Below are 27468 nucleotides of genomic sequence, written 5' to 3'. Positions count from 1 at the left end.
GCCCCATAACTACTTACATATCTATCTGATGTTAAAATAACTAAACCCTACCACGTCTCATTACAAATATTTAATTATTTAAGTTAAAAATTAAATATAATAAATCTAAATTACAATGGTAATACTTTACCTTAACATTCCTTCCTTAATAATTTTCTTTACAAAGCCGTCTTAAATATTATCTTTTCCACTTAAATGTAATTATTATCACACACTTTAAAGGTTCTATTAACTTTGCTTAAAATCCAACAATAACAGGCATTTCAATTTAAACAAGTCCAAAATTGTTGACGTTTTTATACAAACATAAGGAAATCAAACCAAGAATTCTTACTTTACATTCCACACCTCAACATACCTTCAAGTTCAAGGGTATCCCATATGATACTCCTGACTTGAATCAATACCTAACAATTATAAATTATTAAAATCGATAAAGAAATCGCAATGATATGATATAGGGGTAACAGAAAAGAGCCCCAATTCGACCTGTCTTACGAGTATCATTATGTGGAACAATGAATGACTACTCCATTACAATATAGTGACTACATTTCCTACTTGATACTGACTACAGAAGAAAGTGATAGTAATGATTATAGTCGCTGGCTTTGAATATAAAAATAAAAAGAAATCGTAACAAAACAATGAACGAGTACTTTAAACAATAATGTAAAAACAACTTTAAATAATAATAATGTAAGAAATTATTTCAATTGAAACGCATGGAAACAATGCACATATTATGAAAATGTTTAAACATTTTGCTCAAAAACTTATAAAAAATACCTAATTAAAATAAAAATTTGCCCACCATCCACGTGTGTTCAAGGGTAATTGCGCTTCCTGGCGTTGGGGCCTCGACGCAATGGCCGCTGCAAACACGAAAAGTTTTTAAAATAATTATGTAATTTATTAAAATAAATGAGATAAGCATATTTCTACTTGTTTAATAATGTTTATCTTCTAATTCTGAATTGCACAAATCGATTTGAGTAGGTAGTAATAACACATAGAATTCAGTATAATAATGCATAATTATAAAGAACTCCACCCAAACAGTATATCTTTATCTAAGATGCTGAAGAATGTAAAAGCACTTGCTGGTAAAATTGTCCCTAAAAGTAAAAAGTATTTTCCTCAAATAATGATTAAATGTCAAAAACCACAACAATACTTTCAAAACTTTGGCAAACACACAGCACAGGTATTAGCTGAGACATGAAGATAAATCGTGACCATGTTATCATGAGAGAAATACAGGCACAAAATTTACCGAGCTTCAGGACCAGTTATTCTCGCGTCGCTTATTCACCTTGTCTGTGAATAGTAGTTCAGTCTCCTTGCGGAGGCGGTCAGTGGCAGCTCCAATCCAAGCGACCTCCTGATCAGCGATATCTTGCAGCTTCTTCATATCAGTCAAGGCGGCCGTCATCGCTGTAATGATAAAATTACTTAAAATATCACAGTCGTAATTTTGTCTGAAGACAACAATATACCGCACGAAAAAATTGAGATATAAAAGTACTCACAATAGATCTTATAGTATTGGGACCTCTGAGGTAACAACAGCAACTTTTTGCTTTTCGGATAATTGAAAATGTAGTACCTAACTCATGTTGGAACTCTGTATTGACTCTCTTGCGTACAGATCCACGTCGCATAGACAAGAGATGAAGGAGAAACACTGTTCTAGTTAAATTTCGTGCTACAAATAATTTGATAACAGCAATTTTTTGCAGCATGGAAAATGGAATAGTTCTGCCCCCTACAGTGAAACTTGACTCTCCTATGGTTTGAGTTTGTATCAAAAGGCTCATGTTTTGCCAAGGAACTGTGTAGATATATGTTGAGGAACTCACGTTCGATATCGAAATACTGCGACTCGGTGAGCAGCAACTCCACTTGTTTGAAGTCTTGCGGCAGCAGCAACTTCTTGTTGCGCAAGAAGTTAAGGATGTGACGGAACATCTCCCCGTCGCGATCAATGAAGTAGTGCTGCTTCAACGTGTCCAACACTATCGGGATGGTCCCGTTGAACATCTTGCCGAGACGGGAGTCCGGATATCTGAAATTGTATTCATCTGAGTATTATAAGAATCAATGATTGCCAGCGATCCAATATTATAGTACTGAAAACTGGCAATGTGTTTCATAATATTTCTCAATGACATTGAATTGATAATACCTACTTATCTTGATTAGGATTGGCAAATTCACAATTAATTAAGTTCAAGATAGAGACTCCGTAATTTTTTACAAGCTGGATAGCTTTTTTTAGAATAATAACACTAAAATTCTATTGATCGTTGACCAATTAAAAATCTTTTTTTTTATTGAATGAATTATTCTTGGAAGGCTCGTATTAAGGTGTCAACCGAATGGAGCATAAATCGAAGCGATTTTATTACAGTGAAAACGTAACGGTTGCGTCTTCCAACGACAACATTATTTTCATGCCCTCGAGTAGTTGATTAAAAGAGCGGTTTCGGGGGTGAGTGGCGGGGGCGGCGCGGAGCGGAGTTTGGCCCGCATAGCCTGCAGCAGCGCCGGCGGCTCTCCCGCCAAATAACACGCTGGGCACTGATAAAACGAGCTTATTTACAATCTTACTCTGGTTCATATAAATCGTTATATAATCGCAGTCGCATTATGTAGGATTTTTAACAAGTCTGAGCAAAGGATGAAGGTAGTTAGGTTTATGAAAGATTATGCGAAGAGAAAGTTAACAAAAAGTAACTTTAAACGAAAAAACCGCACATAAAAGGTATGAGCTAATATATCCTACATAAACTTTTACCTACAGCTAGTATGCTGTATGAAAATAAGGACTTGCTACCCTATATAAAGGTACAGGCAGAGACATTAGTTCAAATTTTTTATCGTAAAGGTAAAAGTAAAATCGTGTCAAAAAGACCTAATAAGAGGCTTAGAATAACTTACGCAGTCAGAGTCTCCAAAGATGAGGTGTAGATGGTACCCCCCACATCAATATGCACGGGGGCATTGTCCTTGGTGGTGGGAGCCACGCGGGGGATGCCCGCGATTGGCTTTTTCTCCATGGAGCCCTCGGGCTGAGGGCTTCCGGGCTTCATTGGCAACATGACTGTAAAAGAAAGCACTGATTTATATCCAGTTTTAGAAACGATCGTATTATGTTAACGTGCAGTCCAGTTTGCAAGGTTTATATAGGTGCATTTTATCTGCGTATTATCACTATTTACTATTTCTCTTCTCCAACAAACAAATTTCATGGGCGAGTAAGTTACGTCCCCGTAAACAATATACGAGAAACATACCAGTAAAAATATTTTCGTAAACTGAACAACTTAATATTTGATAGATATTTGATAGACTGAAGGGCGATTCTAACATGCCTAAATAATCGGAAACGTGATTAAAATAAATTCGAATACTTATTCATATTCGTCTGTACTCTCACTAGCTGGTACTACTAATTACTACTGCAATGAACAATTATTATTTTAAAATGGTATCTGTTGATCGACCTAGTGAAATTTTGAATCATCAACACGAAAAAGGATGATTGTAAACATGAGTAAATAAATGAAGAAAACATCAAGTGCAGTTAGGACAAGAGTGGGATAATCAACAGCGTGGGATCTTCCCGCGACGTGCGGTGTGACCGCGGAGTGTGACCCACTGCCGCGCTCCCGCTCCCACGATGGCGACTCCTTCCCATGGATCCAAATTTCACACGCAAAATATACTTACGCTGCAAAACTACTTACGCACATTTGAAAAATATCATTAAAATTAAAGTTTTAAAGTTATTTTATAAAAAAAGGTACACCAGAACCATGAGTGACTGAATTAAATTTAAATTAAACCTTTTGTTTTATTTCCAACTAGCTTTGTTCTCGTCTTCTTTATCTGTCTGTCTCATTTTGAGTTCCGTATCAAGTCAAATCCCCGGTATTACATTTTTTAACCTGCCAAATCTTCTTGTACACACACGAACTTTCTTGTTCGCGGGTACAGCTAGTTTCGTATAATGCTTATATGAAAATTAAACCAACAGAAACGTATGTCTGGTCGCATGGCTGCGGGGCGCTGGACGAAGTCCGACTTCAATTATTTTTATCTTGAATGCATCTCTGCGCAGCGCCTACTAAGCCCTATCTCGCCGGTTTCACACCTAAAGTCCTATTCATGTTTTGTGAGGAAAAGCATATTCATCTCCCAGCGAACTGTTTCACAATGCTAACATTCTCAAGCTGGCTTTTATTAGAATGTGTAGGCTAGATAACCATTATTAAAGATTTTTAGATAATTTTAGAATATTATATTGCTTAAACTTTTTTGTGTTTTTCATTATATAATTATAGTTATTGAATACTCGAGTATGAGGCGTTCGATAGATATTCAGAAATAACGTGTTTTAAAAATTTCTTTATCTATAAATTTTTAAAACACGTAAGAAAATGGGTTGAAAAATTCAATCACAACTTACTAAAATAGAATGAACAAAAAACTGAAGATAATTCATATAATTAAAATAACTAATACATCAACAGAGGCCTCAAGAAACCCAAACTTTATGATGTGACAACCCAGGACAGAAAAGGGATGTACAAAGTAAGATATATATGAAGATATAAGTAATAGTAAGCCATACATTTTTAAACCGCTTAGCATTATTTAATAATGTATCATTTCAAAAATGTCCCAGCTTTCCGTTTCAATCCACGCACACTCAGGTCCGACCTGTCTGGTTTCATTATAACTTCGCCGCAGGGTGTTTGCCCCTGCAACGGGCGACATCCCAAACGCCGACCTACCTAATCATGGGATTCTACCATAGGATATGCTAGCTGTTGCCCGCGACTTCGTTCGCCGATAAGCTCAATACGTAAAGGCTGACTGTACCTCTTCGAGGGGTGGAGAATAAATTTTTGTACACCAGTTTTTAAGTTAAACCAAGCCTCATTTATCTGAGTAAACCGCATATAAATCGGAACCATATTGTTCACGTGAAGCGAGTACCAACTTATTGCTGAAAAACTGCTGACGAGTCCCTGATTAACTTTCTGTTCGCTATTTCAAAGCTATGGTACCTATGGCTGGTAGAGAAGTATTTTTGGCATTCTCTCTGCTGAAGTTTCGAGATTTGATTGAATTTACAAAAATATCATTACGTTTAAGTTATGATAATTTCTAGATGCAATTGTATTCTAAAGATACATGACTGTAAATTTTATCTAAATCCTTTTTTTAGATTTACAGCGAAATAATAACTAACATATCTACTAAATAAACACAAACTTCAATATGAATATTTGTCATATTCGAACTCGATTTATCCAAGCGTAGCGCATGTAAACATAGACTAAACGCAACAGTGATCCTCTAAAGGCTTGAGTCCTCAAAGGGCAGTCGACATCAATCCTATCCTATCCAAAGATTCCAATACCCTATAAATCTATTGGTACACATACGAATATTTATATATTATTTTAGCTTCCATGCTGGTCTGGTAGGTAAAAACATAGCGTGTGCCAGCTGCTTCTGAAAAGTCTTCGTAAAAGTTGATCAAGAGAAAATAAAACATGCTATTCTTCTTTTACGCAATGGAATAGCACCCTGTCATTGAGTAAGTAGCCTTTCAGTTTATCAATACTGTTGGATATAGATCTCCCTACCTAAGGAATATATACATGTAAGATGTAATATGTGTGATGTATGTTTATCTTATTTGCTACATATCAATCAGCTTGGCTCCCACACTCTACGCCAGCATGTTTTTGAGCCAAATGTTATCGGTACGCCTACAGAAATAATTAATCTCCGGCCGAAACCTTGCAGCCTGCTGGCATAGTGTGTAGGACCTTTACCGTTGTACCTTTATGTTATTATACTAGCTTTTGCTCGCGAATTAGCGCGCTCGAATTGCCGTTTATCGAAAAACCTCGCGGAAACATTGGTTGACAGGCAACGTAGAGGCGTTGGAAGCAGAATTTAAATTTTATGTTTCTTACATGTGTGGGGCGCTAAGGCAGGTTCTCGAAATTCTAACGGAACGAGAAACAAAGACCATTTTTACGAAGTTGCGGGAGAAACTAAAATTGAATAAATAAAACTGGTTTTAGTCAAGTAAATATTAAAAATGCAGGTCTTTTGTGTAGGGGCGATCGTAAAATAATAAGTATATTTTATTTTAGATATTTATTTCAGTTGTAAGTTTGAAAGGGTATCGGACGGTTGTAGGCATAGCCGAGGGCTAAGGCGGCCCTTCTACTCAAATGGCAATTATAACCCCTAGGCGTCAGCCAATATAATATAATCAAAAGAAAATTTTTGAAGCGTATGTAGTACTGTCAGGTTTGTAGGCATGCGGTGGTATTCTAAGAGCTAATTTTATATACTTATAAAAAAAGGACACTGTTTGAATAACTATATTAATACACAGACCCATCGCTGGGTGCAGGTATTTAAACTTTAGCATGTAGACTTCCATGCGGTCTAGGGGTGCACTAAGAGAATATTTCCGTGGTATTTTCGATACGCGCAAGCGGAGCTGCAAGCGTACTCTTTTACTCTTGTCAAACGAAAAATATTTAAAAGCACAAGTAGGTACATAGTATTGTCATTCCCTTTTGTGGTTGGGAGTCAATATGATAATAAGCGAAGTTCAATTAATTTACAGGTCTATATTGAGGCGACCAGGAGTTTTCATTTTGCAACGTAAAAGCTTCGATAAAGGTAAGTTATTTTATTAATATAGTACCTAATAGATACTTATGGCTCTTTCATCAGAGCTGAAGTCGCATAAATGCTATTGATATTTCATGAACTAGCTTTCAGAATAAACTGTTTGATGAAAAAGTTGAATCATATTAAAACAGGTAGGTAAGTCTTAATGGCGAAAATTAACTTAATGCATAGGTATGCGTATATAGGTATATACCTACGATTTCTTGGGATGAAACTGTCTGATCAATTCTACCTTTTTTTAACTGTTCTTTCTTTCATGCAATCGGTTTTCCTATGTTTGTTTTTCTATAAAATATTTTCCATAACTACGACGGGAAAGAGTCTCTCGTAAGATTTTTATTTCTAGTAAAACCAATCTTCACGTCGGATTTTCGTCAAACACGAAAGAAGTCGCGGGCAAAAGCTAGTCAGATATAAATATAAGGTGCGGAACACACAACAATGGTGCGGTTGTAACACAATGTCTGAGTCGCCCCAGGGCTAGCCGCGAGGGTTCTGGCGTCCTTTCCGTTTTATCAATAGTTTATGTTTGCGCCTCAGGCCAGACAATACTAAAGGTTCAAACATATTGGCCAGTAAGCAGACTTGGGTTGTTTAATATTTTATATGCGCTTTTTAATGTTTAATATTTTTCGCTACTAGGCCATCATGGTGGCCTACATTGAATGTTTGTACTTAGGTATTCGCATTTTAAGCCATCCATATCCATGGGAATGTGCCTCGTTAGAGTTTTTTAGAAAATTTAAAAAAATCAATTAACATAGGTACCTAATTATAATAAAAACATAAAAATCGGAGTAATGACTATAAGTATTCTGATATCTATGATTAAGTCACAATATGTACTAACTTATGTAATACTAGCTTCCGCCCGCAACTCCGTCCGCGCGGATGTCGGTCTTAGCGTGGATGGTTTATTTCTAACTAACCTACTTTACCTTATATAACCTAATTACTATACTTACCTATGTTTCCAAAGATAAACAAAAATAATATAAAATACCAACCTAAATAAACCAATTTACGATGAAAACTTAAACTACGTACCTACGTACTAATATAATATTTACAAAAATATTTACAAATAACTGATCGGAACAGTCTTAGAAATGACATCAAACGCAAACGGTTCAAGCCAAATCCGACTTTCGGCGCTACAGGTTACGGCGCTGTATATACTGCGGGTAACGCAACGTGTGTTCGTGGTTCTACAGAACAACGTATATTACTGAAAAATTAAGATTTATTTTTTCAGGATAAAAAGTACCCCATTTTATGCCCAAGATAATAAGATAAGGTATAATTTTATCAAGTTTCATCGAAATCGAACCGTTAGTTTTCACGTGATGGCTGAACATATAGACAGAAAGAGAGACAAAAAAATTTTTAATCACATATTTGGGTTTGGTTTCGATGCAGTAACACCCCCTGCTATTTCTTTTTCAATATTTTAAATGTACAGAATTGAACCTTCTACAGATTTATTATATGTATAGATTACGTTACTAACATAAAAAGTACACTGTCTATAAAACTGTTCGAACTTCTTATAAACAAGAATTCTTGTTTTGTTTGCACTATTTTTATTTGCTGAAAGAATATCCTGTAGTGGAGCAAGTTCCAAGCAACAATTTCCGTCAGACGACGGGCCGGACGGACGTCAAATTTTCGATTTCCTAGTTAACCTGAATACTGACTAGATTGGCCTACGTGCGCCATGTTGATTTTAGCTGGTAGTTAATTTCGTATTTTGATATCTGTAATTCTTAGGAATATAAATATAGTAGGTACAATCTATCCTATTAGTTTCAGACCCTCAACTTAATTCCTTATTCCTTAAGGTTTCGTTTTCTTGCATTTTTTGTTGTCATTACCTAAGTTGTTGTTACATACATATAATCACGTCTTTATCGCTTGCGGGGTAGACAGTGCCAACAGTAAAATGATAGAATTGAATAGAAATGTACAAAAATAAGTTCTAGTCATTCGGGATACGTAGGTATAGAGTATTTATTTAATTCTAAATTAACAGACGATTTATCTTTGACAGTCTGGCATCGAACGAATTTATTATTTGTAGCCTCGAGGGTCACAGCCCGCGGCGCTGGAGGCATCATCATGGATATAATTTTTAGCCAAAGGCTAAAACGGCAAAAACTCTTTGTAGGACCCATTGGATATTTAAGCAAGTACCATGGACATAAAAAGTATTTTTTATAAGCCGGCCAAGTGTGAACCCGATCGCGCAAGAAAGGTTAATAAGATTTCTATCTAATTAATCTAAGGTTAATAATTAGAGAGTGAGTGCGGGTGGAGACAGGACCTGGAAGCTCGGTGAGTCGGCTGCGATGGACCGAACCTGCTGTTAACTAAGTTGCTGGCTTGCTGTGAGACTGCTTGCAGAATAGGAGTGATGCTGAGGATTGGAGTTGATAATGAAGAAGCGCGGCTCCGACGAAGTTGTGTCGGAGATTGTATATATGCCTCCAATCCGTGGAATCTTTGCTTGCGCGATTTAGGTTTTTCGCTGTTTATTCCTTATAGCGTCGCGTGATTTCATTTTTTATTGTTGTGAGGTGTGGCGTAGAGATATCGCTACAAGTACAATTCCAGTAAGTACGTGTTTATTTTAAAGTTTAAGGATGATTAGTGGACATGATCGGATTTATCGGTATCGGTACACAAGAATACTAGAGACAATAACAACTTATGCATACCAAACTTCAAAATGTTAGAATCATTAGGTGATTTTTATTAATTTAACGTAATTTTTAAGCATAAATAAATAAATAAATATCTTTATTAGACTCTTTTTTACAATAGCTCATATATGATTGGGTCCTCCATTTAGCCTGCTCTTCCAAAGTAGTTGTTTACACTGATTTGTTACAAAGCATAAAATGTTCGAATAGAAACAAATATAGCCAAATAGTTTTAATCGAGAGGCTCGGGTGCATTTAGATCGATAAATCAGGGCAGATATAGGTCACAGGAGCCCGGTTCGTTGGCTAGTGCATTAAAACTCGACCTGGAAATAGCTTTTCCAGGAAATGCGTTCAATACTATCCACGCCCGAGCAAGTTTCGCAGGTACCGGCTTCACAAAATTGCTGATATCGACGACCTAGGTACTTAGCTCAACATGCGCCGGAAATATGATTATTTAAATAATTTGTAGATACTTTATATATTAACGATATAGACTATTTAAAAAATAAATTGGAGCAAAATTTTCGCGCAGTGTATGTATGATGTGACAAAGAGCAGGCCATAAAGCGAGTTCTCTTGACGCCCTGGGCGGCGTCGCGGTGCCGCCCGACGCCGCCGGCGCTTCAGGCTGGCAGCCTCCTCTCCTCCTACGATATTAAGGCACATATAGTGCTTTTGATACCGCGGGCAACTTCACTCGAGGCGCTCATCTACAGAACAATCATTTTGAAAATTATTTCGAAAGGGCCCCGGGCGCCCGGGCTGAGTCAGCCTCGACTTTATCAACGCCTTAGGCGAGTCTGTGTTAAACATTGAAGTAAAAATTGATACGGAATTTAATATTTGCAAATCCTTTGATAGAATAAATAGACCTGGTGTTGGGAACGATGTTTCAAAATTATATTTCTTTTTCATAAAATAGGTAAGGTCAAATGGAAGATCTCGTTATTAAATAAATAAGTATATTTAGCGCTAAGCGTTCCGAGTACGGAGCAAAACGATAGTCCTAATGAAAACAGACAAAATGACCGTCATTGTGAAATTACGATGTTATTGCAGCCCAGTTTATTCCCATATACCTACCTACCAAGAATTATTACAGAAAAAATGGTAGGTATTTCATAGATTGTTGATAAACAGTTCGCGTTCATCGTAAAGAAAGCTCGAGGGAGAGCTAGAGGCCAATCATTTAATACAAGACTTATTTTTTCTATTATACATAGTTTAGTTCCTGGACTTCCCGCTCTAACCATTGACTTTTATTAGAAGATTTTTTTAAATAGGAAGTTATCTAATAACCCAGAATAATTTATGTTTACCCATTTATAATCCATTGTGAACAAGACAAGGATTTCTATTAAACAGACGGTTAAGGTTCTTATAAAAACTTTTGATGCACACATTATATGAAAGAAATCAGGCGTAACTTATTTCACAAGGACGAAGAGATAAAAAGAGTAAAAAATTAATTTAAACCTTACTAACTTTAACCGACATCTCATAAGAAATAACTTATAGGTATCAATGGATATATATAAGCTATAATTATAGTAACATACTATTTTGTACAAATTACTAAAAAATCGCATTAATAATGCCGAATGTTTTTATAAATCTGCTCTTAATAATTTTGTTATGAGAAGTCTTTTAGATAATATTTGGTACTAATAACTTCTGCAAACAAAGACCAGGTATCTCAATGCCTATAAAAAACCCAGTAATCAATCATTTATTTACCATATGTTACGCGAAAAACTTAGCAGAGTAAAGAATAAATGATATGTCAAAATTCGTCGTTTACGCTCGCAATGCAATGCAAGTTTCTTAAAGATTCTACAAGTTCTAAGTTCATTATGCTAAGTCTAACTATAAATACGTCGCTGGACTGCTACGCTGGCTGGCTGGCTGGAAAGAAATAAAAGTTTGTAAAGGTAAAAATGCACTTACCCTTGCCGCAAACTGCAGCCGGTCAGAGAAATATTATGGTACGATTCGGGCAAAGCGCTAGACGGAGGTAGCGACGCGACCGCGGCGGACCACACTCGAACGGAAAGTTCGCCGTAGCAACCCCGTCCCGGTTCAACCGGACGCTTCCCCGCGCATCCCGCCCCCCTTTCATCCCACCCCTACAGCCTAACCTGATTTAACGCCCTACGTGAAGAACTCGACAACTGTAAACTGTGATTGATATATAAAATATTATTTTTGATGATGAAAGTCCTGTTAATGATTTTGTTAATTGTATACCTGATAAAAGTTCGATTCACTCCCAACAAATCAAGGGCATATCTAACCGTGAACGTCGTAACAGATGACAGAAGATGATAAATAAAATTCATTTATTTATTTCAGTCAACAGAGTCCAAAATGTTATGAAAAAATTTACTTCGGAAGAAAAAATATGTAAATAAAAAGGTTGTCTAAGCATATATACAGAGGAAGTATGAATGGGACTGTTGGTGCGGGAAGGCCTAGGCGAACATACCTTGATCAAATCGGAGACGTTCTAGCAAAAGGTCTTGTCAAGGGTACCCGAAACCGACGAGATTGCAAATAGAGAGTTATGAATGTGGATGAAGCGAAAGAAGTATGCAGGGATCGTGGCAAGTGGAAAGATGTGGTCTCTGCCTATCCCTCTGGGAAAGAGGCGTGATTTATTAGATGTTGTTTTCTTGCAAGAGGTCAGACGACAGTCGTTGTTAATACCGTTAACCTGGTCAAATCACATTAGGTAAATAAGAATGTTAGGTTTTTGTCTCCAAGCTCCGATAGAACACAGTTAAAGATGATTGTAGTTTTAGTCAAAAGTAGTTATTTTAACTAAAAACTTTCTCCGTTCTTCTGAAAACATGATTGTATATCTAGGTATACTTTAGGATTATTTTCCTGCTGATAAATCAAATAACATGTTTTTGCTACGAGACCTTCATACTCCTTTTACTGTATCCACATTCATTATTTTTTTCATGCAAGATCGTAGTTTATAGGTAGGTTCTTTTAAAAATAAACCAAAAAAAAAATTGGTAGGACCTTTCTTCTCGAGTGCATTTTGTGAAATCCTCTCTTGGTCTTGCTCTTACCTACTTGCTGCCTTAACTCCAAGGACTGTAGATGTAAAATTTAAGCTTCCTACGCTGCGTAGAATCAACTTTGCGTTATATCTAAATCTGTTAGTCCGTTATGCAAATGCAATGCAATTTTTTAAGCAAGATGTCGTAAACATAGTTTTTCCATTTTGCATATTAATATGCCAATAACTGCGTTCCCAATGCGCCGGTCCCTGATAAATTGGTTTACCTGCCCGGGCACAGCGCTGCTGCAGTCATTGACCCGAGGTGGAAAATGCATTATATATAGGAACCTAGATATATGCAATTCCTATAAAAGTTATATATTTTAAACCAATTTTTTGTGAGAGGCAGGTTGTCGATTTAAGATTGCAAAAAGGTATGACGTAGTGCAGTGTGGTTGCTCGCATTTTAGAATAGGAGCACTTCGTTCCTTTCTGTAAATGTCTTTAGAAGTACGGAGGTAAGTCAAAACACTCTGAATAAAAGTAACCCACACCCAGTTTCGTAGATTGTGACTACAGTGGAAGCCGGCACCTACTCAATTAATCCGGGACAAACGCCAGGAAGACAATAATAATGAATCGAGCGTTATAGGACAGATTCGACCGCATATATTTTTGGTTTGTTCCCATTCAGTCACACCCGGATCTGTAACACTGTTACTCAATGGGAAAAAAATTCCCGTTGTGTAGCAGTGGTACACATTGCAACTATCGTTTTCCCAATGAGTAACACTGTTACACAATGACACTTTGTATTCCCGATCAGTAACACTTGCGAAGGTTAAATAAAACAAGTGGAAAGATTCAAAATGTATTTATAATAAGTATATATGTTTAACAGAATAAGAGTGTAATGTAATAGGAAAAAATATGTAGATAGAATATAAATAGACAATAAAACAAACTATTCATATGTTTTGTTCATCAGTTATTATATACAATTCAGTTTGCTTTAAGTAAATCAGATTTGTTCACTGCTTTAAAGCAAAGTCTGTGTATATTAAATAAACAACATTATAAGAATAATGATTTAAAAACTACTTTAACGGTATCATAATCAGTCTTATCATTTCCTATTTTAATATACCTACTAAAATTAAACCTACAAAACAATCAACAAAAAATAGACAACAATTAAAAAAATAATTTCAAATCAATCAAAGAAATAAGTTTAAAAAAATATAAAGAACAAAAGAAAACTAAAACTTTAAATAAAAAAAACTATTTTAAATTATGTAATAATAAAAACTACTTTGACAATATCACAACCTTGAAAACAATCAACAAAACATAGACAGCAATAAACAATTTTAAAATATCATATTTATTTCGGTTCTATTTTAGAACAACTGACGAACAAAACATATATGAATAGTTTGTTTTATTGTCCATTTATATTCTGTCTACATATTTTTTCCTACTATATAACACTCTAATTCTGTTACACATATATATTATAAATATATTTTTAATCCTTCCACTTGTTTTATTTAACCTTCGCAAGTGTTACTGATCGGGAATATAAAGTGCCATTGTGTAACAGTGTTACTCATTGGGAAAACGATAGTTGCAATGTGTACCACTGCTACACAACGGCAATTTTTTTCCCATTGAGTAACAGTGTTACAGATCGGGTGTGACTGAATGGGAACAAACCGCATTTGTTAGGTATCTTGATCCATCACTACCATTCATTTTCTTTTCTTGCCAATGACAGACTTAAGTTGTAGATACATTGATTATAGCTATTTTGTTAGAAATATGTATTAAGAGCAGCTGTCATCTAGTCTTCTTTAGTGTATGACTCAGTGTCCCGATATAAAATAAATCAACTAATAGTAGAAAATCTGCCCTGAATGTGTACCTTAAAACAGCTCACCTGCGTTCAGGATTTGATCCGATACTTGCAAGAATTACTTAATACATACATAATGTAAACATGGCTGTTATCACTTGTTTTGATGACTTTAGAAAAATACATGATTAACCCCTGGGACCTCCATTTCGAAATACTTTTTTAAAGTGGACTTAACTACGTGATTTCGTAGATTTTCTCTTGGGTTTATCTCTCAATCTAAATTCTAAGAAACTTATATCTTCAAAGGCTGGTAGAATTCTAAGATTGTTATGTCAAGAGTTAAATGATAATAAACTGCGTAAAACAAATCACTTGCGGCCTTGATCTTCTTTGACCATGTAAGATATTTAAGCTAGACCTTATCATTGCAGTGATAGTACGGTCTGATATACCTACCTACGCTGTTACATACGGTACCGCGAAATAGATTGTTTTTTTTTATATCGAAGAACTGGTCTCACTCTTTTTATCAAACCGACTTGCAATTGATGCAGAAACATGGGTACAAGGGCTATTTTATTGGTAAAGTTGACCTTAATACAATAAAAAAATAAGCTAAATATATTATTTTAATTCTTTAAACATATTGTGTGCTTATTTGGTATAGGTATGACTAAAACTTAGTTTCACTACAATACAAAAAACCTTAACTTACACTTATTAATATCTACTAAACATTTTAAAGTTTTTACATCTGTATTTTAGGGTATTGCATCTTTATAAAAACTACTTTTATTAAAAACTTACACATTATGTTCTTTGTGGGGTGGGAAGATTTAGAGGTACAATATTGGATAAATCTTAAAATATATTAACTATTTGCTCAGTTCTCATTTGGGTGCGCGTCATGGCAACATAACAACAATTCATAAATAAATATAATAATTTTAAGTACAAACATTTTTGTACTAATTAACTCTTAGTTTAAACTGGTAAGTACGCGAAGGTATTAAGTCCGTGATCTGACTTGTCTCCTCATGTCTGAAAAAAAAAATCAAATATAGCCGGGTGGCCTGACCAATAAAAATAATTATGTATCTTTTTAGTCACCAATTAATTTTGCTGACTTCATTAATAAAACTTGGCTTTTAGACGGCAGGTAGCTAGAGAACCTAAAATGTGTTCGAAACAATGAAAATTATCTTTTTTAAATAATTGCGCAATCAATTATTTGCATTTGAATCATTCCTTCGTAGCCATCACTAACAATGATGCATCCTCTCCTTTAAAGTTCGAATTTTAGTTTACTTCAGATATTCGCACTTATTTAAGTAATTCTGAATTGATTTACGCAGGTATATAATAAGTTAGGTTGAGCTATTTGTATATAATCACTTTTATGACAACCAGTTTCTCAAAAAATTATAACTTACGTTACGTATAACAGCATATAACACCATAGGCTGCCTGTTTTGGACAGAGGCCTGGGATGGTAACTAGACTTGGTTCACATTCGTCTGATAGCACACATATACCGCCTTGCTTCACACATGGCTCCTCCAATGCTACGACTGAAATTTGAGTCCGATTGTAGCGAAAACCTTGAAAAAAATATAATTTTATATTAATTAATGATTATACGCTTTTTCTTTTTTTTTTTATTCTACATAATGTTAATTATTTTTAGTAAGTATAAAACAAAGTGGCGTTTCTCCTTTGCCTGATTGGATGCAACCATGCAACGGAATTTGTTGCAGTTTACAATTTTATATGAATAAAATATAATAATTAAGGCAGAAGAAGAAGAAATCATTTTGCAGAAAATGAAGACGTCTAAAGTACTACTTCCGCCTGTAAGTAGTAGGTACTTTAGACGTCTTCATTTTAAACGCTAAGATCAATCGCATCGTTTGCCGTCTAATTCCTGTCCAAAATATTAAAGAGAGTGCAAATATCCGTTATTCACGAAAGTAAATGGGACTTTACAACCTTATAGAAATTTCAGATGTATGGTGGTACCTTCCAAGTATAAAATGTCACGCCCATGTTACGGATTGAAAAATTACCACATGATGCAAAAACGTGGCAAAATGGTCTATTTGTGAAATTGGAAAGTTATACGAAGCGGAGGATGAAAAATCTCAATTATGCAAAATAATAATACTTAATTGATCAAGGGGACGAGTGGCCAAGAGCTTGCATACCTAAAGGGAGACATGAATGTATGTAGCTGAAGCGAAATAAGCATGATGGATGCAAGAGTAAACTATGTAATCTCTGCCTATCGCTATTTGATTTTAGATAGGTATGTACATAAAATAAAAGAGTTATAAGCACTTTTTGTTTACGGTAAAAAACGAAAAACTTGCTTTATTAGTAGGTATCTCGTATCAAGCAAAGGGGGAAGGAGAAATATATTCTTATTAATGAGGATGTTTAATCAGATCTATTAGATGATAAAAATTGAGCTAGAACGAAAGTGTGTAACCAAATAGGTAAACTTAAAACGTATAATAATAAAGTCTTAGGTATGTGATGAAAATATAAAAATATTTGGGATGAGAGGAAGAGTCAGATGACCAAGTTTGATAGGTAATCAAGTGATCCCGTGACTGTTTGTTGTTTTACGAGTACAGTCTCCGAACTCGTGACTCGCGATATGTTACGATGACTAATTAAGGATCGTTTAAATGTCCATTTTATTTATACGCTTTGTTGACCATCTTTGTGGACTTCTTGTTCTAGATTCTTCTGCAAGATAGATAGAACAATCCAGCTAGCTATATATGGTTTTTTCAACAACAAAAAATAGGTATTCCTAAAAGTAAATAATCAAATAGTTAGTTACTTTAAGTTGGATTCAAACTCGAATTTTTAGAAGATAACTAAAAAAGAATACTGCCGCAATACACAAGAAAACAGAAAGTTACTAATGGAGAATGGTATAAGTAGGTGTTAAAATTGCGGAGATATTATTCGTCATGTTCCTTCTGGTGTAAATCCCGGCTACATCCTCATACTATATACAGACGCCGCAGTCGAGCTATGACCACCATCCTGAATTGGGTAAAATATTTTTTATTTAAGCGACTCCTGTTTGACCTGCGCTACTTTTCATATTGGACAAACATTACATTAGTTACATTATCACTATGTTTCCCTCGCCATAAGAGCATCGGTTAGCAAGGAAAGGATTTGGCATAGAAAAGTTTTAGTACCTATTCAGGCAAATCATAGTAGACCTCAGCTCAAACAGGTGGCTGGTGGAAGGGGCGTGACAACAAGTAGTTTTTACATAAGTTGGATACTTACCTTACATATTTAGCACACAAACTAGACTGGCAAAATTAATACACGATATGGTTTAATCTATATATATATATAAAAGAGGAAACTTATAAGATTTCCTAACTTATCAACGCACAGCCCGAACCGCTATGCCTAGATAGGAAATTTGGTTCCTTACATGGTCGAGTAATTTATTCATAAAATATTGATAGAAGCGTAGCGAAGTGCAAACAGATACGAAATAGAAACCATCTTTGGGAATGAGGACCTGGATTACAATATTTTTGTCTTCAATTTTAATTTCCAAGTGCTTAAGTGTTATATAAATTATTTTCTACGCTTCAATTAACTTTTATTATGTAAAAATTCATCTTACTTAAATCAAAAAAAATTACTAAAGAAATAAATATTGAAAGGTTGATTGGCGGAAATTATTTTTGAAGCAAATACTCAAATAAAATATTGCTTCGAGTTTGGGATTTCTCACCTAAAGAATAAATAAAGTTGAATAAAATTCATGTTGTTCAAACAAAGATGTTTATGATCAAGTTAAAACTTCTCAGTGCGCACAAGTTTTGATAGTATTAAAGTAGATTTAGGTTAACTTAAGTCTGGTAAATGCACATAAAAACACGTTCGCTTTTGAAGATGGAGAAGCATTTACACAAATGAAAACTATTTTCAGTTTTCTACACAAATAACCGTTTTTCGCGGAAGCTTAAGTCTGCTTATAATATTAATGTCATGCAATTTGTTTAAGTTACTTATAAAACTTGTTTTCAAATGTAAATGGTAAGAAGAAACGCTAAGTTATTTACGAAGTCGGAAAATTACACAACTTTAATCTTACCTTCGAAAGGTGACCCAGGCACCGGATTTGCTGCGGCTATCGTCAACATCGCAATTAAAAATATAACTTTGCAAAACATCGTAATCACTAGAAACAAACAATTATTCCGATTCACTTGCGCACGCTTCCAATGTGCTCTCAAGAACAGTGAACACACGGGCACCTCATTTTGCTTATATATGTTGCAACAGAGCGTTTGATAAACGATCCTCCGTAACCCTCCTACCGGGAATCACGCTAGAATAAAATCGCACAAACTATATTGTCATCTTTGATAACAAGATCGAAGATCAACTCGTTTATCGTTGACATAAAATTAGGCTCAACATAAGCCAAAGAAAGAAAGCAAAACAAAACGACGAAGTGCATGTTGAACTCGAGCTTATAAAAAGGTTCTATTTATCAGTACTTTGTGATGTAAAATTGCCTCTTTTATAAAGTTAGTATATGAAAATAATAAAAAATAGCTATTATCCATTAGTTCAAATTGTGTACTTACGTTTGACCTCGAATCTTCAACTAAATTATTGCTTGGTGTAGCCGCTATCTCTTTATCCATCTTATTTGCGGTCTTCCCCTTTGGTCTCAAGTGTCAGTTCGGCCGCCATATGTTAGAATATTTTTGCACGAGGAGTTATACCACGTTACAAGCCTCCTCCCATTTCAACATTTTCAGCTTAGTTTAAATTGCTATTTTCAGCAGTCTTATTGCAGGAAATCGCTAAACTGATGCAAAGCAGAACCCGTACATAAAAACGTATAAATTTGATCATAATTACTACCACAAATTGTAGCTAACCAACATATAGGGCGTAGGTCTGTACGCCTGTTTGTTACCTGCTTTTGTTGATCTTATTACTTTTTCACAACAGACAATGTGAATGCTTAAAAGACTAAAATATACTTTAAAAAAAATTAAAAATAATCAATTCATCTAATTGAGCGTTTCACATCATCAAAATTTCACTTACAATACACCGAACGCTCTAGAAATGCAATTATTGGGAGAATCATAATGATAAACATCAACGCACTTGCTCTGATTAAGGATATGTGTTAATTACATTATACTCAATGCCCAGTGTTGCTCTAGTTCTGATGTAAGCGGGATATTTTAGCCAGTTAATTAATAAAGATTGGTCTTGACCTTACTAGAATGTTTGTCGAGTGTGTACTTGACCTCTTTGGTCATGTGACAATTGTTATACTCGTAGTGATTCGCAGCACCCGTTCAGATACGTACCTAATTGCGTGAAGGACACCAAATAGTTCGTATTGATTTATAATGATTACATATACATACGTTATCCAAGAAGCAAATATACCACGATCATAGAATAATAATTTTGTAAGGAGACTTCATGAGAAAAATGTATAAGGTACGTTTACATATTATAATTTTTCACTTCGTGCTGGCACGTGCCGATCAGTAGCGTATTCGTCAGTGTCGCTGTTTCCTCGTGGTCATACTAGTATGTCATATCCGTATGACTACGAAGATTTGCGCTTTCTCGTAGTCATACCATGATTTTTGCACCTTCTCTAGAAGAAATAAAACAATGAACGGTGTGATAAGGAGTCCTTTTCAGAAAATAAATCAATTGTAGCATACATTTTATACGAACTTATTCGTACTCGTCGTTGACAGTGCGCGCCGACATCACTATCACTGAGGAGTACGGATAGTCGTCGGAGAACTGTTCGTAGTTCAATTAAGTTTAATTACTTTGCTTAAATCACCCTGTGTATATCTTTTTAGTGTGTTTATAATACAATGTGGTTGATATTTAAAAGAAGCAATCGTTCATAAAGTAAGATGACGATAACATTAGTGGTAAAAGTTACAAAGATGACTTACAATATAAATATGTAGTTATAATTTCCAGAAAAAAAAAACACCTGAAATAAAAACGCCCATTATAATGTCAAAAAATTATATTTGTATAGATAGGTTACCAGGCAAAAGGTCAGACGGGAGTAACTTGGAGCAAAAACCTGCTTACGCAAACCGGCTGGTCATAGGTGGACCTCGTGCTTCTCTTCCGATGCATCATTTACGCCAAAAGGATCATATCATCATGTATCCATAATACTGTTCGCATTGCAGTGTTTGATAAAAATAAAGGGGAACTATATTTTCTATCACCAAAATTTATATTTGTCATCAAGTTGTATCACCTAATAAATAGATCTATCGCCACGAAATATTTTCGTTCTCAGATAAACAAAAATTGTTCCCAGGTATGAATTATCAAATTAATGTTAATATATGTGTAAAATAAGAGATCGATAACCAATAAAATTATATTGAATTACATGAATACAAACTTCGTTCTTATAATAATAGTTTTGTTACTTAAATAATAGCTCTGTGCTCAGAATGGTAGATCTGTCACCAAATAAATCGATTATCGATCCCTGACTGCGACTCCTTTTTATTTGATATTTTGTCACCAATACAGTAGTAACATTTTATTTCGTTCAGATATTAAATTTATAGTATTCGTTACCAATTTAATACATCAATTTATAATTTTAATGAAAAAATGATCAAAGGGGCGGAGACAAATTGGCGCGCTTTAAAAATTGACCAATCCGGCCTCAACGATGGGTAGTAGTTACTATTGATTATTTTAACTTTAATTAAGTGTTTTATCTACTATTCTGCTAGCCATAAGCCAGCTATTTTAAACCAGCGCTGATTGTTCAGTGGTTATTATTTTTAAGAATAAATATTGATTATTTTAACTTTAATTAAGTGTTTTATCTACTATTCTGCTAGCCATAAGCCAGCTATTTTAAACCAGCGCTGATTGTTCAGTGGTAATTATTTTCAACAATAAATATTGATTATTTTAACTTTAATTGTTTTATTTACTACTCTGCTAAAAATTTTATTTAAATATAATTTATACTACCAGTGGAAATTTAGAACCTTGGGAGTCTAGTTAAGTAGCAGAATCTTTTGGTTGAAACGATGATGACAACCCTAATTTTTTATTTGAACTTAATGCAATTTTCTAGTAACATAATATGATTTATTGGTGATCTCTTTAAATTAGTTTGCTTAAATACTTATTAGGACACACCTATTATAATACATACAAAAACATTTATTTGGTACTAGACCTTATATCTCAGGATTTTAGGTGGTTTATTGTGGAACTGATTTTGCATTGTTTGGTGACTACATTTTGGTGACAGATCTACTATGTTGAGGACAAACCCTATTATTTAAGAAACACAAAACTAATTAAATTGGTGATAGCTTAAATGATACCCAAAATTAAGTATTATTGTTGATAAGCAATCACACCTCTAATTATTTCCATTTGAAACCTTTTAAACTTCGCGTGTGCTTTTTTAATCAGTCTTATATTAGTTTTATTACTAGGTGTCACCAGAAAAATCGCAATATTTGGTAGATTCATTTTTCAAATACGTTAATTAAACATACAGGTAAAATATAAATAATCAAAGATGCTTAAAGTCTATTTTTATTTAGTATAATTACTCGTAGGTACATTGGAGTGTATTTCAACAAACAAATTTTTTTGTAACTGAATATTAATATTACATGTTATATTATGTACAACTCATTCCTAATAAATTCAACTACTTTATAGAATTTTATAATTCTACAAAATACAAAGGTTAATAATACTGCTCTAATAAATTTTATAAATTAATTCAAACGTAGGTACGTTTTATGTTCATATCTAGCTGAAGAACTGAAGCATAGTAATATTTGTAATGCTTGACTTAATTTTTGGCGCATCCCATTCCATGTCCCTGTTACATCCAGTCAGTACGGCTACCATGTGTTGTGCTTTGCAGCATCAAAATTCGTCAGCTCCGTTGAACGCCGTTAATAAAAATGTTAAACGTGCCCACGCACTACGCTGCGACCATATTTTTGCCTATACCGATCTTCTTTAGAAACAGATTCCTTAACATGTTCTAAGCTTTAAATATGTTACTAATTTGGGCACCTTAAAGGTCGCTGGCGTCTCAGGGAAGTCGATCGTCTTCAGATTGGAGCTTAAAGTTGTCCATGGCGGTCAAAGAATACGATTGTTGTATTTCAATAAATAAAATTTGTTCTCAACGTTCCCTTTATTGTAAATTGAAGATTTTATATATTAAATTTAAAAAAAAAACTAGCTCAGAAACTTATGGCATCCGTACAGTTTCGTACCAACGATCAACTCTCCTATCTTCTTCAAAGTAAAGTAACAACGAAATGACTCCTAGAAAATAAATGTTTTCCAGAGTTCACTTGAGTATGTATAATTCTTCTTTATTTGCTTGTCCAGCTTAAATTTCCAATATCTAGTAATTAAAATCATAATTTCCATTGTGTTGTTTCGATAAGGGATGTATGTTGATGATTAAGACTAGATAAATACAAAATTAAACATTGTAAAAGTCATGCTTATTTTGAGAAGACAGATTTCTCTAAAAAATACATCGCAACATGCAATGATTTTACTATACTATTCATATTGCTACCATAAAAATGAATAACATAAACAATAACACGATCATACCCAGAAGTCTACAACCTTATCTTTTAATAATTAATAAATTGCAAGAGGGATTTATATTTTAAGGTCAGGGTCAAAACGCTTTAGACTAGCTTATGATAAACATTGTATAAAGTCTTTTATTTATTGATATTGACCGAAATACAAAATTGCGATTGTTAAAATTAAAGTTTAAACTGATGTGATCAGTCATATATCGATCCCTCCTTTGTTTTTGTTTTTATTGCGTGTATTTTCAGTGAAACTCTGTTTGTCTTTAAAGCACAAAGTATTATTTATTAGTCCAATAACACATACTGTGTTAATTACCTTGTAATGTTTTTTGAAGTGCATTCATTCAATTTATCAGCTGAACATGGCCTTAGTCTTTTCGAGACTGTTGGTAATGACTTGTTACATTTTTTTAGGTAAAATAGCCTAGGTTTATAGAGGTCGATAAATTCTAGAAAATCGGATTCAAAACAGTAAATTGTTTACAATTGTTATGCATTCATTTAAATAAAATAGTAACTGACCGATGATTGTATTTGAAAGGTATTTCCAAGAAATCGATATAAATACCAATAGTGATTATTAGAATATCTGACTGTCTGTCTGCTTCCACGTCAATAAAGAAACATAACAATACGAAGAAACAGTTTGATCAATCACTTTCAATTCACAAACAATAATGTGATGTTGACTCTGCCCTCTTTGGGTAAAAATGCGTTATTCACTATTCACGTACTAGACTGTTTGACTAATGTATATTCAATAATATTGTCTTACCTTGAGGATAATGTTTACCCACTAACTTATCAATAAGTCAATTAATACGTACAAACATGTCTAAAAAGGGTTAATACAAATTTTGTTTTCAACACAAAAACATAAAATACTATATAATAGTCGTTTATTTTATCACATTTTCGTTTAATCCATAAAAATGGTGTGCAATCTATCGTCACCATTATTGTACATGATTTTTTAAGTCCATATTAGGCGTCAAATGGAATAATGGAATAATTAGAAAACCGCATGACTTATTCGCAAAGGTTTTAACATGTTATTGTTCAAATGTCATTAAAATGTATAGGACCCATTATGGACTCTTTAGTTTTACATGGATATTTGAGGATTACATGGTTTCTCTACTCTAAACTAACTATAGTACATAGTTACAAGCGTACGCGGTTATTTCCGTCTAATCTAAGCTACAAAGCAAGGCACATTGTAATTATTAATTTTTGTTACTTATAAACGGATTCAATTATCAAATATGATATAAACTGGCCGTGGTATTTTGTGAACCTTTGAAAAGACCTAACACAACTTTCTCCGATATGTCTAGATGGTACCTTATTTAGAAATATTTTTCAATTGACTAATTCGTATTAATAACAAACAATATTACAAGCTTTCCTTGGGTTAAGAAATTGCTGGTTACAATGGCGCCGGTCGAAACCAAACAAGTTATTTTTTTTTTCTCGAAACACTTAACATTTATTGCATTACATTTCATGTAACAAAACCTTGTAAAAATGGAAATAAATTTCAAGGAAAATGTTGAGGAATTAAAATGTTCCTGGAATAACACCTTCATAATTTAGGCCTAAATAATTTAGAAGGAAGAACATACAAAATTATTGTGATATGATTTTACTATAAAATACTCATGTTCAACTTTGTTAGATTAATAACTACACTTATTCCATGAGCTAAACATTCAATAAAAGAATACCTATCATGCTAGTATACAAACGTCAAGTCAGTAAAAAAATAGTAGGTAAGTATTAATATTTTAGACTATAGAATTTCAAGCAGAAGACAATTAATTCAATTCTTAACTTACTACCACCAATTTAGAATGATTTTCATAAGTATTGTACATTAGTACAAGATAATCTATATAGGTTCATTTAATGCTATTTAACCTATGTTACTTTCATTACAAATACCGTTATTTAATAAATTAAATAATTTAATATAACTCATAGTATTAATTCACTAATCTGGACTGTCGTACTAAAACAAATTACATTCGTAAGTACTGATTTCTCTTTAAAATTAATTTCTTTGCTATGGGTACTTCATACGAGAAAGAAATATAAAACTTACAAATAACACTGGTTTACATACATTTTGCGATAAACCTGCAAACGTTCACATTTGCTATGAAAAAATATTATGAACTTTATTCAGGTTTTTTATAGGCGGGCACATTTTCTAACATAACTTTACAAGTGATATGACTTGAAAAGTTATATTAGAAAATGTGCCCGCCTTTTTTGTGTGTAAGAATCACAGTTACGAAAATATTTTTCATACTATTTGAAAACAAAATGATCATTCCTCATAAAAAAGAAACAAACCATATGAAAAAATCGCAATCATTGAAATTCATGTCACTTCTTATACACATGAAATAAATAACTATTATATTCATAAATGTTTTTTATCTTGATAAGTATTTGTTTTTATAAATTTCTTTACCAGAAGTGTTTTATTAATTTTATTAAACTATTTTTAAAAGTTTTTAGCCAACTTAGGTGCCTCATGATATGATTAAGTTCATTGAATGTTATGAAGAAAAAATATCTGAAAAAAAATGGTTCTTGGAAATAACTTCTCGGAAATAGTAATAAAAAAATAAGATACCTCAATGTTGAGCTCTGTTAGTAGTTATAAAAATGTAGAAACAAATATGTATGAAAAATAAAATGATAAAGAATGATAATTATGAACTCAAATAGGTAGTAAGGCAAAGAATAGTATTTAAAATTTTATGTGATTCAATATGGACTAGTTTTTATGTTTCCGTAATGATTATTTGTTCAAATTTTAATCAAACATTTCAATGCTATTATTTTTTTAAATCTACATATATTTATTGTTCGAAGTGATTAATGCTATACTACATATATTTATTGTTCGAAGTGATTAATGCTATAATCCCACCACATAATTAATCTTAACGAAGTAAACCTGATTAGGAATAATTAGGATTCGCTCAAGATATGTAAGTCATCTTTAATTAATTTAACATAACATAAAATCACGCCTCTTTCCCGGAGGGGTAGGCAGAGACTACCTCTTTCCACTTGCCACGATCCCTGCATACTTCCTTTGCTTCATCCACATTCATAACTCTCTTCATGCAAGCTCGGCGGTTTCGGGCACTTTTGACCTGACCCTTCACCAGGACGTCCTTAATTTGATCAAGATATGTTCGTCTAGGTCTTCCCACCCCGACCTTTCCCTCCACACTCCCCTTGTATATCTGCTTAGTCAACCTGTTTTCATTCATCCTCTCCACATGACCGAACCATCTCAACATACCCTTTTCTATTCCTGTAACTACATCTTCTTTCACATCACAACATTCCCTTATCATGCTGTTCCTTATCCGGTTACTCAATTTCACACCCATCATACTCCTTAACGCTCTCATTTCCACTGCATTTATTCTGCTTTCGTGTTTCATTATTAGGAATAAATTCTGTTTAAAATACGATATCGGTACGCCAAATTTGGATTCGCTTGAAGATATGAAAGTCATCTTTAATTAATTTTGTTGATAAAATTATCAGATGATGCAGGACAGCACCAGAAGAGTCATTTTGATGAGATTTCTAGGCCCGTTAATAATAATATATAAAAAATGCAAACCAGTGCAATTTCTAAATTGATATCACGAAATAATATTAACATAATTACATTTATAATCCGTTTAAATGAATCAAATCACATTTATGATTTCTCTTTGCACTGCAAAACAATTAAATAATATCTTATAGCTACAGATCCTGGTACTGCTTATTATAAAATAAAAACTAATATCTTTGGCTCGGTAAAATTGATGGCCAATGTATTCTAGTTATTTTAAATTAAAAAAGTTTAACTATGCCCGCGCATCAAATACGTAGGCAGCAAGGCATCGCGCATTCCGCCTCTAGCACCATAAAGAATAACAAGAATATATGCATAGAATTAGAAATTCAGATTTTTATAAATACAGTGTACATAAACACCGCAAAATTCTACAATTTACTAGGTCACACGCCATCCCGAAACACCTCATTCCATTATGGATATCTGCGCGAATCCTATGAGTGTTTTGTCATCAAACTGGTCATTTGGGCCGGCGGAATTCTGAAAAGATATTTCGTATTAGGATTTTTTAATATTTAGATTTTACAAATGAATCACATGAATAGTTTGCATACATATTATCACGCCTATATCCCTTACGGAGTAAACAGATTTCAGTTCTTGTTGCCAGCTTGCACTAGATGAATGAACAAATAGGCGCACATTCATCTAGCCCTCCTTAACTACTCGCCTTTTACGACGTCCATGAGTAAGATATACCGGGTCTTATTCTAATGCGACAGGAACTACGCGTCGTATACGCTAATTTTTAATAACTAACAGCCCGGAAATTGTAGTGATCCGTTCAGTTATTTCCGAAGATTTGCCGTTACAAATAC

At 33.9% G+C, this 27468-nt stretch overlaps 2 protein-coding genes and 1 long non-coding RNA gene across 6 annotated transcripts in view; all 3 read right to left on the bottom strand.

The window, feature by feature from the left end:
• Positions 1–800: 800 nt before the first annotated feature.
• On the bottom strand, positions 801–11485 carry LOC106133781 (BTB/POZ domain-containing protein Tiwaz). The gene is made up of 5 exons (XM_060953912.1): positions 11391–11485; positions 2944–3106; positions 1863–2068; positions 1277–1437; positions 801–875 (listed from the first exon to the last, which is right to left on the bottom strand). The coding sequence occupies exons 2-4, from the start codon at positions 3102–3104 to the stop codon at positions 1283–1285; spliced, it is 522 nt and encodes a 173-aa protein (XP_060809895.1). The 5' UTR covers positions 3105–3106; positions 11391–11485; the 3' UTR covers positions 801–875; positions 1277–1282.
• Positions 11486–15776: 4291 nt separating this feature from the next.
• On the bottom strand, positions 15777–18966 carry LOC106134064 (uncharacterized). Its single transcript, XR_001228587.2, has 3 exons — positions 18952–18966; positions 18453–18689; positions 15777–15915 (listed from the first exon to the last, which is right to left on the bottom strand). It is a non-coding gene; the product is annotated as an uncharacterized LOC106134064 (long non-coding RNA).
• A 2773-nt stretch (positions 18967–21739) lies between these two features.
• LOC106133780 (STE20/SPS1-related proline-alanine-rich protein kinase) overlaps positions 21740–27468 on the bottom strand; it is a 28682-nt gene continuing 22953 nt past the window's right edge. For all 4 annotated transcript variants that reach the window (XM_060953597.1, XM_060953598.1, XM_060953599.1 and 1 more), the window contains one exon: positions 21740–27130. In XM_060953597.1, coding sequence (XP_060809580.1) covers positions 27056–27130 — 75 coding nt within the window. In that variant the 3' untranslated portion in view covers positions 21740–27055. The remainder of the gene's footprint in view (positions 27131–27468) is intronic.

This window comes from Amyelois transitella, chromosome Z (genome assembly GCF_032362555.1).
Source record: "Amyelois transitella isolate CPQ chromosome Z, ilAmyTran1.1, whole genome shotgun sequence".
NCBI lineage: Eukaryota > Metazoa > Arthropoda > Insecta > Lepidoptera > Pyralidae > Amyelois > Amyelois transitella.
This window is presented reverse-complemented; position numbering and strand designations above follow the sequence as displayed.

Excerpts from the sequence above, each read along its gene's own strand:
- LOC106133781 (XM_060953912.1), bottom strand. The coding sequence starts at position 3,104 with ATGTTGCCAATGAAGCCCGGAAGCCCTCAGCCCGAGGGCTCCATGGAG. Across the intron at positions 2,069-2,943 it reads TCTTTGGAGACTCTGACTGC|ATATCCGGACTCCCGTCTCG; the intron begins GTAAGTTATTCT and ends ATACAATTTCAG. Across the intron at positions 1,438-1,862 it reads GCAGTATTTCGATATCGAAC|CGATGACGGCCGCCTTGACT; the intron begins GTGAGTTCCTCA and ends TTATCATTACAG.